Genomic DNA, 12,355 nt, shown 5'->3' on the forward strand with positions numbered 1-12,355 from the left:
TTCGTAGTGCTTTGAAATATCAGGAAATAGATCAGAAAATCAACATTAACGTTATACCACTGGTTATACAACATTAGATGAATTTTCTTACTAATGGGATTCGAACCCACATCAAGCGGAACCTGGCTTCCATGAAATACCTTTTACGACGACAGACTAACCGGCATTTATGATTAATATTTGTTGAGTTTCGAATAAACTATTCAAAATTGTTAACGTGATTGCCATTCCAACGTCCAGTGAATTTTTATCCTTCATAAGTTCGCAAACCGCTCACTGTTAAACGTTTTGGGAATATTCCATTGCCGAAAATCAGCTGCTGTTCGCGTGATCACGCCAAACAAAACAAAAAAAAAGGCGAAAAGGAGGTCCCCAAATGGTGGGTGATACTGAGAGTGTTTAACCGGATCGATCCGGTTAGCTTAACTCTCGATCGTTAGCCACTTGTCATCAGAACTGGTAACTACCTATAATTCACAGTAAATATTGAGTGCATTTGGGATTATTGAACTTCTGCCTAGCAGCTTGTTGTTTTCTTTCTCCTGCTTTTCAAATGCAACATTGTAAATATGATTCCGGAATAGAACTTTTAGTAGCAAAATTATTCCGATTATCTTATACAGTATTTTATTTCCATGAGTTAAGTTTGAAAGGAGCTTGGATAAATTCGATGAGATTTGTACACCAAAAAATTATATTTAAAAATCCTGTAGTTTTGTAAGATTAAAGGAATACAACGAGAAATTGCTAAAATTAGCTTAGGACTCAATTTTAATTTTGAGTATCCCATTATGTTGAGTTTCACGCTTAGCATAATAATGGCAGTGGAAAAGAAGATTTTCGATAAATGAAAATAAATAACATCTAAAATAATTTGAAACATAGAGATATAGAGCCTAACAGAATATACACACAGTAAACTTTTGGCTCGATATCCAGCAAAAAAAAAAGCTGGAAACGTCCAGCAATGAAATTTTTTTCTGTAAACTAGCAATCGGTTTTCTAATTGCTGGATTTTCCAGCATTCCATCGTGTTCTTGTCATTTCCGCTGAAAAATCTGCAATCAGTTTTCAAATTGTTGAACTTTTCAGCAATTGGTCTAGTTTGCTGGAAAATCAGCAATCGAGTTGTCAAATTGGAGTCTGTTAGTTTTCGCACGCTGGAACAAGGTGAGAATCTATTTTTCGATTTCGGTTAGATCAATACAATTATTTTTATTTTCCTCTATATTCTAGCAACCAGACATCAAGTTAAGGGTGAGTTTTTATTGGACGGGTAGATATTCCATGAAAAATACTAAACAAAACTTTTTTTTCAGGTGACCGATAATCAACACTTTGGCACAGAGCTGCCAAAAAATCTTGTTTCTGAAAATAATCCAGCAATCTCAATTGCTGGAAACCAGCTATCTTTCAGCAACATTTATAACATTGATAAAATCTTAATTAATCTGTTTTAAGTTGTTCGTTACAATAATGTAACGAAAAACGTTTCATTTAAATATGTTTGAAGGAATTTTGTTCTGTTAGTTGCCTAGCCAGTAGTGCGTAGTACATTTACTGTCGTTCACGTTCGTCACTCGGAATAAAAGCTTGCAATTTTATCCAGTCTATTATTGCATCAAATACTTTACATTGATGGAATTGCTTTCCACATGGTCGTAATTGGTTTTTGAGAAAATGTGCACAACTACGAAATTTATAACAGATTTTATCTTATAATATGTTCCTCCTTTCATAACTTGCGACATATTGGACATTTGGAAGATCTTTTGTTCCTGACAACAGTCTTTTCTCCTTTAAACGCTGCAAATAAGAAGCTTCTATTTTTAGAGCTATTGATGTATATTTATTTCACACGGCGGTAAAGATCTTGTTTTGTTTATTTTTTTACTGCTTTCAATATTATTCATTCACTTTTGAGACATATGACCACTGGCGGTAATATCGGGTTATCCAGTTCGATCCGGAATTGTTGAAAACCGGCGTGGATACCGGTTTCCGAGGAGAATCCAACGCCGAACAGGTCAGTTTTGAATGAATAAGTAAATGCAACTGAAAGAACACAGAGAGAGAAACAGACAGAGAGTGAGAGAGAGAAATGCTATTGTATAGGAGGAAAGGTGGATTTACGACATGAATGCCAGGCGGACTTATAAAAAATCAGGACTACATGAGGAAAAAATCTGAATTTTTTAGGACACCACAAATTCTGATTAAATTACATAAATAAAGGCAAAATAATGGTACTGAAGACGCCTTATTTAATTCACTTAGGAGAGCAGAATAATGGCTGGCCTGCAGTTGGAAAACTCCAGTTCAATATTATCTGAACCGAACATTATTATCGTGTTTAACTATTTTATAACAGACTTGTTCGATATCCTGATAATTTAACTATAAATTCAATTAGTTATTTTTTTGAAAATCAGAACAATTCAGTACATTTATAGACCACTTTTCAAAACTCAGGACAGTTTGAAAAATCACTCAGGACAGTGTTTCGAAAATCAGGACAAATTCTGATTTATCAGGAAACTTGGCACCTCTGATTTACTAGCTAATGAAATATTTACAATGTACAGTGGTCCAGAAATTAAACTTATCGGGAAACAATTATCTGCGTCTATATATTCATAGATATGAAAATTATTCTCTAACTGAGATAAGATAGAGGCGTAAATTGTTTCATAATATTGTAGAACATAATAATTCATGAAACTTTGTCGAAGACGTCAAACATCTCCCAGCAAACATAACATTCGCCGCCGACTGTGGCCTAGAGGATAGCGTTCAAGTCTTCTAAGCCAGAGGTAATGAGATCGAATCTCGGTCACTGCATACTTAGTAGGGTGTCCCAAAATTGCATAAGTTCTGGGAATCTGGGGGCTCACCCTCCAAATGGTAGATTAGGATGTGCAGAACAAATTTTTGTATGGGGTCGACTAAAAAAAATCATGTTTAGAGATTCCGCAAGCGCGATCTTGGAAAAAGTCCACTTTCAAAAGATTGGATTTTAAATAAATTCTGGATCCAAAAATTTTCATTAAACTTATATATTTAATTTTTTTCAATTTTCTTTGAGTTAAATACTCCCCTTAAAAAATTAAAAATGAACCAAACTTGTATCAAAATGTTAAACAAGCAAGCTATTTCCAAGAAAAAAAAATTTTTTTGGTCAATCAATTTTGTATTCAACTGACCAAAATGTGTACCAAGCGTAAAATATTTTTGATACCAATGCCATCAAAAGATGCGGATTTTTGTGCACTTAAACTTTGTTGAACAAAACATATTGTTTGTATCATCGTGTGAAGAGCTATTCACGGTTTAATCTTCAATGAAAATCCCAATTTAGGATATTTTCATTTAATTTATCAAATTTGTCTTGATAAATACCTACTTTAAAATCAAAATACTTGTGAAAAAAGACTTTGATGGTGTAAGGGAGTCATCAGCAGGCCATATGCCAAATTTGAGCGAAATCGGACAACAGGAAGGGGTTGCACTGAATCTCAAGTGTGAAAGGGATTCTGAGACATAGTGTTCTAAAAAAGCATAAAAAACTGGTTTTTCATCATACATTTTTTTCTCACCAATCGATTGCTTGGTTATGTAGATTATTAAATGTATTATGTATGTATGTATGTATGTATGTATGTAAATAGATTATGTATTTATTAAAATTTCAATTAAGACTAACATTTCACCTGAAGACTGCAACTCGATTGGACATAGAACAAAAAAGTTATGGCTGTTCAAAGATTGTATTTTTGTGGCAAATTGTCGTTTAACACACAATAAGTACATTTTACTCATTACGTTTTACAGGACAATTTATAACCAAAATACAATCTTTGAACAGTCATAACTTTATGCGTTATGCGCGCATATTCGAGACGTTTTTCAAATATACTCACATAACAGTCCAATACAGAATACGTTTTGCTCATCAAGCTACTTTCCAAGACTTAAAATTGATCATAATTTCTGAATTTCTGAATGCATTTAAAAAAATAGAAACATACTTGTGGGAAAATATCGTGAATTTCACATTGTAAGTTGAACCTTATCATGAATTTTAGTTGTTTGTGATAGTTTTTCTCACAGGAAGACATTACTTCCTTTATTTTAATCTGCCTTCAAAAATTAGTGTGCAAAATTCGACATCAAGTGAGTTGAACATTTTTTAATTGACTTAAAGCGATAAATCAAAGATTTTTTCATCGAAAGAAATATAATAAGAAAACTATCCGAGGTATTTCACATACGGGACTGTTAAGCGGATATATTTCTTATGGTACGAGTTGAGTCAATTTTCAAATTCAACAACCGTTGGAATGATTTTTTTTCATTGTCAACAGAAATCTTCAGATTAGTTTTCGAATGTTCACATTAAAGCATGCTTTGTCTTCTTTACATTGTAATATGTAATGTCAAAAGAGCGTTATCTCAATTTTGGCGTTGAACTCTTTTAACTCTCTGTTCTCTCATCAAATTAACTGTGGAACATCAACTCAAGCCCACGTGGAGGGTCGCCATTGGTATCAAAGTTGACCGTTCTTGTCAAAATCGTCACAAGCTTACTTCGATGAAAAGCTGGCCCTAAATTGACTACACGCGCAACACATCAATTTAAATAGTGCTTTGATTATACTTGCTCGCGAGTGTCACAGCGATGGCTTCAAGACAATCTAGTTTCTTGGATAAAATCAAACAAACCGATCTTGAAAAGTCGAAAATGACCGGTAAGAACACGTGTCGTTTCCGTATGGCAAGCTCTTGCATTTTTTTTTATTTGTTCGAGCTACGGACCATATAATAACAGATGAAACTCTGATTCAGAAGCATAAATGCAAACTCATTTCAGAATCAATTCTGGCCGTGAAGAAAAAGAAGGAAGAACTAGACAGACGCATACTGGAATTGAAGGGTTCTATTTCGAATCGACAAAGCCAACTGGAGGTGCTGCAGAAACGCTGTGAGGTAAGTGAGGTTACACTTGATTTTCTTTTATTGATTTCGCTTTGTGTCTTTTCTCATGCTACTTAACGTTTAATATATTGACACTAGATCATTCCCTACAAATTCATGTAATTTTAGGAATCTAAACTGCAACTCACCGAACTAGCTTCCAACGAAAAACGTGTTGATGCTATTCACGAGATTGAACATATACGCCATGAGAAACTTCGTTGTTTGGTGCAGGAGCACAAGGCAGCAATCGATCGACTCACTTCGAAGAATAAAGGTGAAAAAGTTGTGGCTTTCTTTCCTTTTTTATAAGCATTTTGGTTTACATATATCATGTGTAAAAAGGTAGTTGAAGATTGTTAAAAATTGAAATTTGACGAGGGTTCAAAACAGAATTTCATCCTATGAAGTTAGAATGAATTGAGTACAATATTTCCTTACTTTCAAGTTTGTTATATTGATCTACAAGTTAACTAGAATCCAATAGTTCGTTATGATTTTAAAGATAGAGTTTGAAGTCTTTAACATTGCAACTATACACACAGATGAACCATAGTTTGATTTTTTTTTGTTTCTAGATCAATTCCGCAACCGTATCACCTGCCCCAACGTAGCCTCACCGTATCAACTATCCGCAGCTAGTTATACGCGTGAGTACCAGCTCGATGAGAGAGAAGGCACTTTGAATGAATTGCAGCGTTCCCTGGAGAAACGGGAACAGAACCTGGTAATCAAAAAGAATCACAACACTGCCAGAATCGTTCGGCTACGAAAGTTGCTCCAGACCAACGAAACAAAGCGTGCAACGTGCAAGGAACAGCTGGTTGCGCTCAAATCGCGTAACACCCGGCGCTACTAGTTAATCTTGTCGTTTGAACAGACGCCAGGTTAAAAAGAACAAGAACTCGGTGAATGTTATCAAACTGCAACCCAGGAAAAAGCCACCGAGACCACCGATATAAACTGAAATTGTTCGAATTGTTTAAGTTGATTTAGTATATTTTTATCACTGAATAAAATTGTTATTACCAAAGACATCCGATAAACCAAAAATGATGTCTCTATTCAACTGCATCTTTGGATAGTCAGTTAAACCCCATTGAAGATTTGCTCCTAAGAACCACTCTCTTGAACGCTAAAAATAAGAACAAATTACATACAGGAACTTCTCGAGCTAATTAAAGAAAATGACATACAAAAGCTTGTACGAAAAAGTTAGAATCGTCACAGTTTGGCAGACAGTTACATTCGACATTGGTGCTGGGTGGTAAAGTCAATAATATGTCTGAAACACAATTAGAAAGTATTTGTTCAAGTTTTCAAATGTTAGATTCGGGTCTCACCTGAGTTCTTTCTAAGGCAGTGATAACCATCAAAATTACATATCCGGTACTTTGCGTTAGCTTTCCCTTAGAACAACAAGTAAAAATTTAGGATATGCAAGTAACACTGCTATAGGAAATCTACCATTGTTGCGATAGAAGTGTGGAATACAACCACATATTCGTGCAGCCAACCGCATGCGACATTCGATCCGGCAAAGGTTGTAACTGTATACTGGACTGAACTGTAATACTTCAGCTTCGTGCGTGAAACGACACTTTCTTTGCGAAACCGATAACCTATGGGTTAGAACGTAACAAAGATGGCTCAAAATTATATCTTAACTTTCATAAAATAAATTAAGAAAACCATACTCCCTAGCGTTGGGCGATGTTATGAGCTCCAGTGCCAGCAACTCCACAGTGGTGTAGAAGGCATCCTTGAATGAATACCGCCGTTTAGAGATCTCCGGAACCTCCATATACCCGTGGAAGTAAACTTCGTAGGAACTCTCTAGCTTAATCAACTGACCGTAGACTTCACCGTCCAATGGGTGAACAACAACATTCGGGATATGGTTTTCAGTTGTGTCCCAACGTCGGTCCCTCCAATATTGATAAGAACTGTACTGCGCTATTCTGGAGTTGACCGATATGCACAATCCCAACTCTGTGACCGTAGGCTGAAGATAGAGGAACAACGTTGTTCCACTACTGACCTGGGGTTGAAATGACCAGGACAAATTTGAAATCAGCTCCATATAATCCGAGCTATCGATTCCATACGTTTTGTGCATGGGAATTTCACTAAATGTGTCATACGTTGCGTTGGCTAATTTCATTATAAATTCTTCAAAATCCTCGACATCTCCATCGATTGTAAATTTTTCCGGGTGATCTTGGATGTACTGTTTCACTTTCTGCTCATCAATTCGATGGTGGGAACAAACGGTCAAACTGGGAAAGCTGGTGTTCCAGAAGTACATGTTTCTATCCATCGAGATGACGACCGGTGATGTTTGGTAGCGATCCCAAATTCGTTGAGACAACGCTACCATGCCAAATATTCCAACCACTATACATGTGATCCAAATAATTCGTTCAACTATGTGGACACCAAGTTGGACCAGGTGGCGAACACCATGGGCGGAAGTAGTTTCAAAGAGATTTATTATAAATTTTCGCGAATGATTTGTAAGCCTGTTCAACAGAAATTGGTATTGTTTCATTTTGAAATGTGAACCACCGGAAAAATCTGAAGAAACTAATTTTCTTGCCCCAGTTCAAGTCGTCAAACCTATGGGAAATTGTTCTTTACGCAATGTAGATGGTGAGCGATAAGCGTGACAAGACTCGTACATACATAATTAAATTTTGTTTCCCTGAGCTAATTAGCTAGCTGAAGTCACATAGTTTGAGTTTGTGGTTTAAGGGTTTTAACACAGAGAACAGTTGTACAAACATTAACAAAAAATCTTGAGAAAGATGTGCCACATTTTAAATATTCCTATTGGAAAAATCCGTTAAACATGACTTGAAACGGTGCCATCTATTGCACCCTTGAAAAGCTACAAATCAACTTTTAAAGTTCAATTTTTTGAAAAGACACAATTCTATTAAATTTTCGCGAATGCTATAAAAGTTCTCAATGCATAACATTAAAGTTACCATAAGAACCTAGAATAGCCTTCTATGTGACATTAAACTGAGTCGATTTGAGTTTATTTTTGAATTTCTTAAACCCTGGGGTCTTAAAAACTTCGTTTTGGCTCAAAACTCATCCTTGTTTTTTTGCAGAATTTTTAAGTAACTTTCTCATAAGTAAATTTAAACTTTTAGGTTTGTATGGGAAAAATGATAATTTTTACTAAAAAATCAACATCATTTGCGTTTCTTCTGTGAAACCGAGCCTGCTAATGGTTTTTGTGCCAATTTATAAATTTTCTATAGGAAATTTTCAGCTGAACAACTTTGTTGAAAATCGTAACTTCGTATCTTATTAGACAAAAAGATATTAGATGTTGAATAGGGCTTGCCTTTTGTCATTGAAAAACAATAAATTCTATTGATATCACTGCTGGGTGTCTAGCGAGGTATGGCATGACCTAGGTCAGGAAAATAGAAATTCTCTGCAGCATTTTTTTTAAAGAGTTGTAATGGTTTATGATAAAAACCAAACAAACAAAACAATTGTTTTATAGATAAGGCAAGCTCAGTTTGGCGCAATTTGTAAACCTATGGGGATTTTTTTTTATTATCTGACAATTTGCGCCGGGGGTCTTCAGATTTTTCCCAAAATTGAAAATTTGGTTCATTTTTGCGACTTAAAAACACATGTATTTTTTCAGATTTCTAACATTTTTATTTTTTGAGTTAGCTTCGGTTAGATTTTTTTGTAAATAAAAAATAACCATTTTTCAAAGCTACATAACTCTGTTGTTTCTCAACGGAAATTATAAAATAGCACATCAAAATGCATTGAAATTTTATCAGCTTTCCAAATAGAATAGTTGAAAAAAATTAAATAATGACCTTCAACATGAAAAGTTGTAAATAAACTTTAAATGGCGTCTAAAAGTACCGTCTGCACCACCGAGTATTTTGCAAAAAATACCATTGTGTAGCTCGATTTATGATGCAACTTTCATCTGAAGACACCAAAGTGGGCCATTAACACCTTGAAGAGTTATGAAAGAAATAATGACAATAAATCTCTTTTTTTGCATCGAAAACAAACAATGGTCGAACAACTGCACTCACATATGGAGATAGCAAGCACTTCTAACAACATGGAAACAAAAGAACTTACCAAAGCAGGTAAAAAACACTACTTTTTCGTGCTTTGTAGAGTGTTTGCAGCAAAACTGACTTTAAATTTTAACCAAAATTCTGAGTATCGTATTGTTTAAGTGATATAACTAATAATGGGAATGTTGCTTTTACAACCTGGTCATATACTATGTAACTTATTAATTTTTCGATCATAGATCATTGTGAAGCATAATCAATGCCAATAGTAGAAGGTTCAGTCCCTGTGTTTGGGATCACAAAAATGTGATTAAAAAAATGAAATATAGACGTGCTTTACATAGTTTTTATATCGGGAGCTAAGCACTGGGCACCAAAATCCTTTCCCATTGATCAAAAAAGTATGAGAAAGTGGCACAAATGTTGATTATAATCAAAGAGCTCAGTATGGCCAGCCCAGGCTGTAAAATGATGAAAATATGATACTTTTACCGTATTCGTTTTCTACATTCGCCCAGTTTTGAGGTTTACCATACTAGAACGAACATAATTCGTCGTCAGTGTTTTGCTACCTCGATCGCTCACACACGAATCCTCAGTGTTCCACCGTCCATTTTAAATCAAATCTGGGGAATTACGGATGCAAACTTAGCGCATAAACTTCTTAAAATGACAGTAAAATGTGCATAACTTGGTGTGACCTGGTGCAAAACTGGGTATAAACGAATACGTTAATAGATTTTTGGATATAATATGAAGTCAGTTAAGCTGCAACAATCTACCGCCCCTTCTTTCATAACAGTCCCATATACAAAAATAAGCAAGCGAGACAATCAGCTTTTTCTGTTTTGGAATATATTTTTAAATTGTGACCACCACTTTCAGCATAAACGAAAATCGTTTCTAGGTTATCATAATAAATAGTTAGACCTGAAATTTTCGAAATTAGGTTATTGGTAAGGTCGAGAGCACCATTTTTTTTCATTATGGGACTGTTAATCGGTCATATTTGAAACCTTTTTCGAATCTACTAGCATGACAGTCCCTTACAAAATATATTTTTCTCACCAAGCTACTTTCTAAGACTTAAATTTGATCATTTTTGAACTTCTAAATGCAATTGTCAGAAAAAGAAACATACTTTTGCAAAAAAATATCATGAATTCCACATTGTAAGTTTAATCTTTTTACGATTTTTGATTGCATCCGATAGTTTTTCGCTCAGGAAGTCATTCCTAAGAAATTCAGACCTGCCTTCGAAAACTAGTGTGCATCATTCGACATCAAGTGAGTTAAAAAAATGTTTAAATGATTCAAAGCAATAAACCAAAGACTATTTCGCCGAGAGAAACATTGAAAAGTAACCAAATCCGTGGTATTTCACATATGGGACTGTTATTCAGGTATATTTCATATAGGACAGCCACGAATTGATATTTTTTTTCGAAATTTCTAGAACAAAACCTCTTTTATGTTGAAGCCTTATGTTTACCTAAAATGACGAAAATTCATATGGGACTGTTATGCGAGTAGGGACAGTCTGAAAATGACGAAAAAATAGTGTTTTTTACCGGCTTTGATAAGTTCTTTTGTTTCCATGTTGTTAGAAGTGCTTGCTATCTCCATATGTGAGTGCAGTTGTTCGACCATTGTTTGTTTTCGATGCAAAAAAAGAGATTTATTGTCATTACTTCTTCCATAACTCTTCAAGGTGTTAATGGCCCACTTTGGTGTCTTCAGATGAAAGTTGCATCATAAATCGAGCTACACAATGGTATTTTTTGCAAAATATTCGGTGGTGCAGACGGTACTTTTAGACGCCATTTAAAGTTTATTTACAACTTTTCATGTTGAAGGTCATTATTTAATTTTTTTCAACTATTCTATTTGGAAAGCTGATAAAATTTCAATGCATTTTGATGTGCTATTTTATAATTTCCGTTGAGAAACAACAGAGTTATGTAGCTTTGAAAAATGGTTATTTTTTATTTACAAAAAAATCTAACCGAAGCTAACTCAAAAAATAAAAATGTTAGAAATCTGAAAAAATACATGTGTTTTTAAGTCGCAAAAATGAACCAAATTTTCAATTTTGGGAAAAATCTGAAGACCCCCGGCGCAAACCCGTCAGATAATAAAAAAATATCCCCCTATGCAATGCAAAACTCTCTCACAAAGACTTTAAAAAAAGTTTTTATAATGATCATTCAAAATTTGATACCTGCACACTGGTCGATGATTTAATCAGACCAATTTGACATTTAAGCGATTTTTGTTCTGTTTAACTGTCCTAGGGTATGACCAAGATTGGTAGATGAAAAGGTATAACATCGCGTAGGTCCAATGCATACATAAAAAATAGTAAAAAATATGTTGGTTCTTTATAATTATTCAGGTTTTGTTATTTAACATTAATAGTTAGTATTTATTCATGATACTTACTTTCGAAAATATAAGTCCTAGAATAGAATTTACAATTTTTCTAGAAAATAAAACAAGGATTTTGGAGGTTTCATCTTGGAGAATTTTTTATATCTACTAAAAATAACAAGTAATAAGCTAATTCTTTTTAACCACAAGCATAAGAATATTTGACATTGGTGAAAATTTATCAAACATGTAAATAAAAGTAAAAGATTAAGATCGCAGTTCAAATCAGATTTATTTTCTACTCCGGTAAACTCGATAAAAATTGAAGATTTTGTATTTACTTTGTATTTGATGAATTTGCTACATACTTACCCAAGCAACCAAAAGTCCCATAAAACAGGTACATAAACGCTTACTCAGCCCCATTATTGATATGAAGAACGTTCTATGCAGCTCAAAATTTAAGTTCTTATTGATACTATCAAGTTCCAAAACAAGTCTTAGTGATCTTCAATTCAGCTTCCAGCGGCCTTTTAATTCAGCTTCCGAAAAATCGCAAAATGAGCAAAAATCTCTCTCTATCTAAACTGCACCCTTGGCTTCGGTTCGTATCACCTTCTCTTGATTATTTACTACTAGCTGATTTTACCCGGCCTTGCTCGGGTTCACATAAGATATAAATCGAAATGAGTCGTTTGACTTTTTGAAATTTTGAAAGCTTTTTGTTCATCATCATAACAAATTGGACCATGTTTGGCCAAGTGAGCTTTGTAAGTTTTGTTAGTCTTCTTAAAGTTTTAATTGGGATTATTGGTAAAGTTTATCATTTTCATATTATGTAATAAATAACTAATAGTTTTTAGGTTTTTTGAAATAATTTCCCTTGAATGCTTATCCATTCTATCACGAAAAACATTTCAACCTAAGGTTGCCAGGTTGCC

At 34.3% G+C, this 12,355-nt stretch overlaps 1 protein-coding gene across 1 annotated transcript; it reads right to left on the reverse strand.

Moving 5' to 3' along the window:
• Positions 1 to 5,833: 5,833 nt before the first annotated feature.
• LOC129753318 (uncharacterized) lies at positions 5,834 to 7,525 on the reverse strand. Its single transcript, XM_055749118.1, has 6 exons — positions 6,672 to 7,525; positions 6,442 to 6,596; positions 6,318 to 6,383; positions 6,171 to 6,271; positions 6,004 to 6,109; positions 5,834 to 5,937 (listed from the first exon to the last, which is right to left on the reverse strand). The coding sequence occupies exons 1-6, from the start codon at positions 7,523 to 7,525 to the stop codon at positions 5,834 to 5,836; spliced, it is 1,386 nt and encodes a 461-aa protein (XP_055605093.1).
• Between the last annotated feature and the right edge of the window lie 4,830 nt (positions 7,526 to 12,355).

The sequence above is a fragment of the Uranotaenia lowii genome, chromosome 3 (genome assembly GCF_029784155.1).
Source record: "Uranotaenia lowii strain MFRU-FL chromosome 3, ASM2978415v1, whole genome shotgun sequence".
NCBI lineage: Eukaryota > Metazoa > Arthropoda > Insecta > Diptera > Culicidae > Uranotaenia > Uranotaenia lowii.

What these genes read in the sequence shown, in the direction of transcription:
- LOC129753318 (XM_055749118.1), bottom strand. Translation starts at nt 7,525, where the DNA reads ATGAAACAATACCAATTTCTGTTGAACAGGCTTACAAATCATTCGCGA. An exon ending in CTGCCTTAGAAAGAACTCAG is followed by an intron (nt 6,272 to 6,317) that starts GTGAGACCCGAA and finishes AAATACTTTCTA; the next exon opens with ATTGTGTTTCAGACATATTA. An exon ending in TGGTTTATCGGATGTCTTTG is followed by an intron (nt 5,938 to 6,003) that starts GTAATAACAATT and finishes GAACAATTTCAG; the next exon opens with TTTATATCGGTGGTCTCGGT.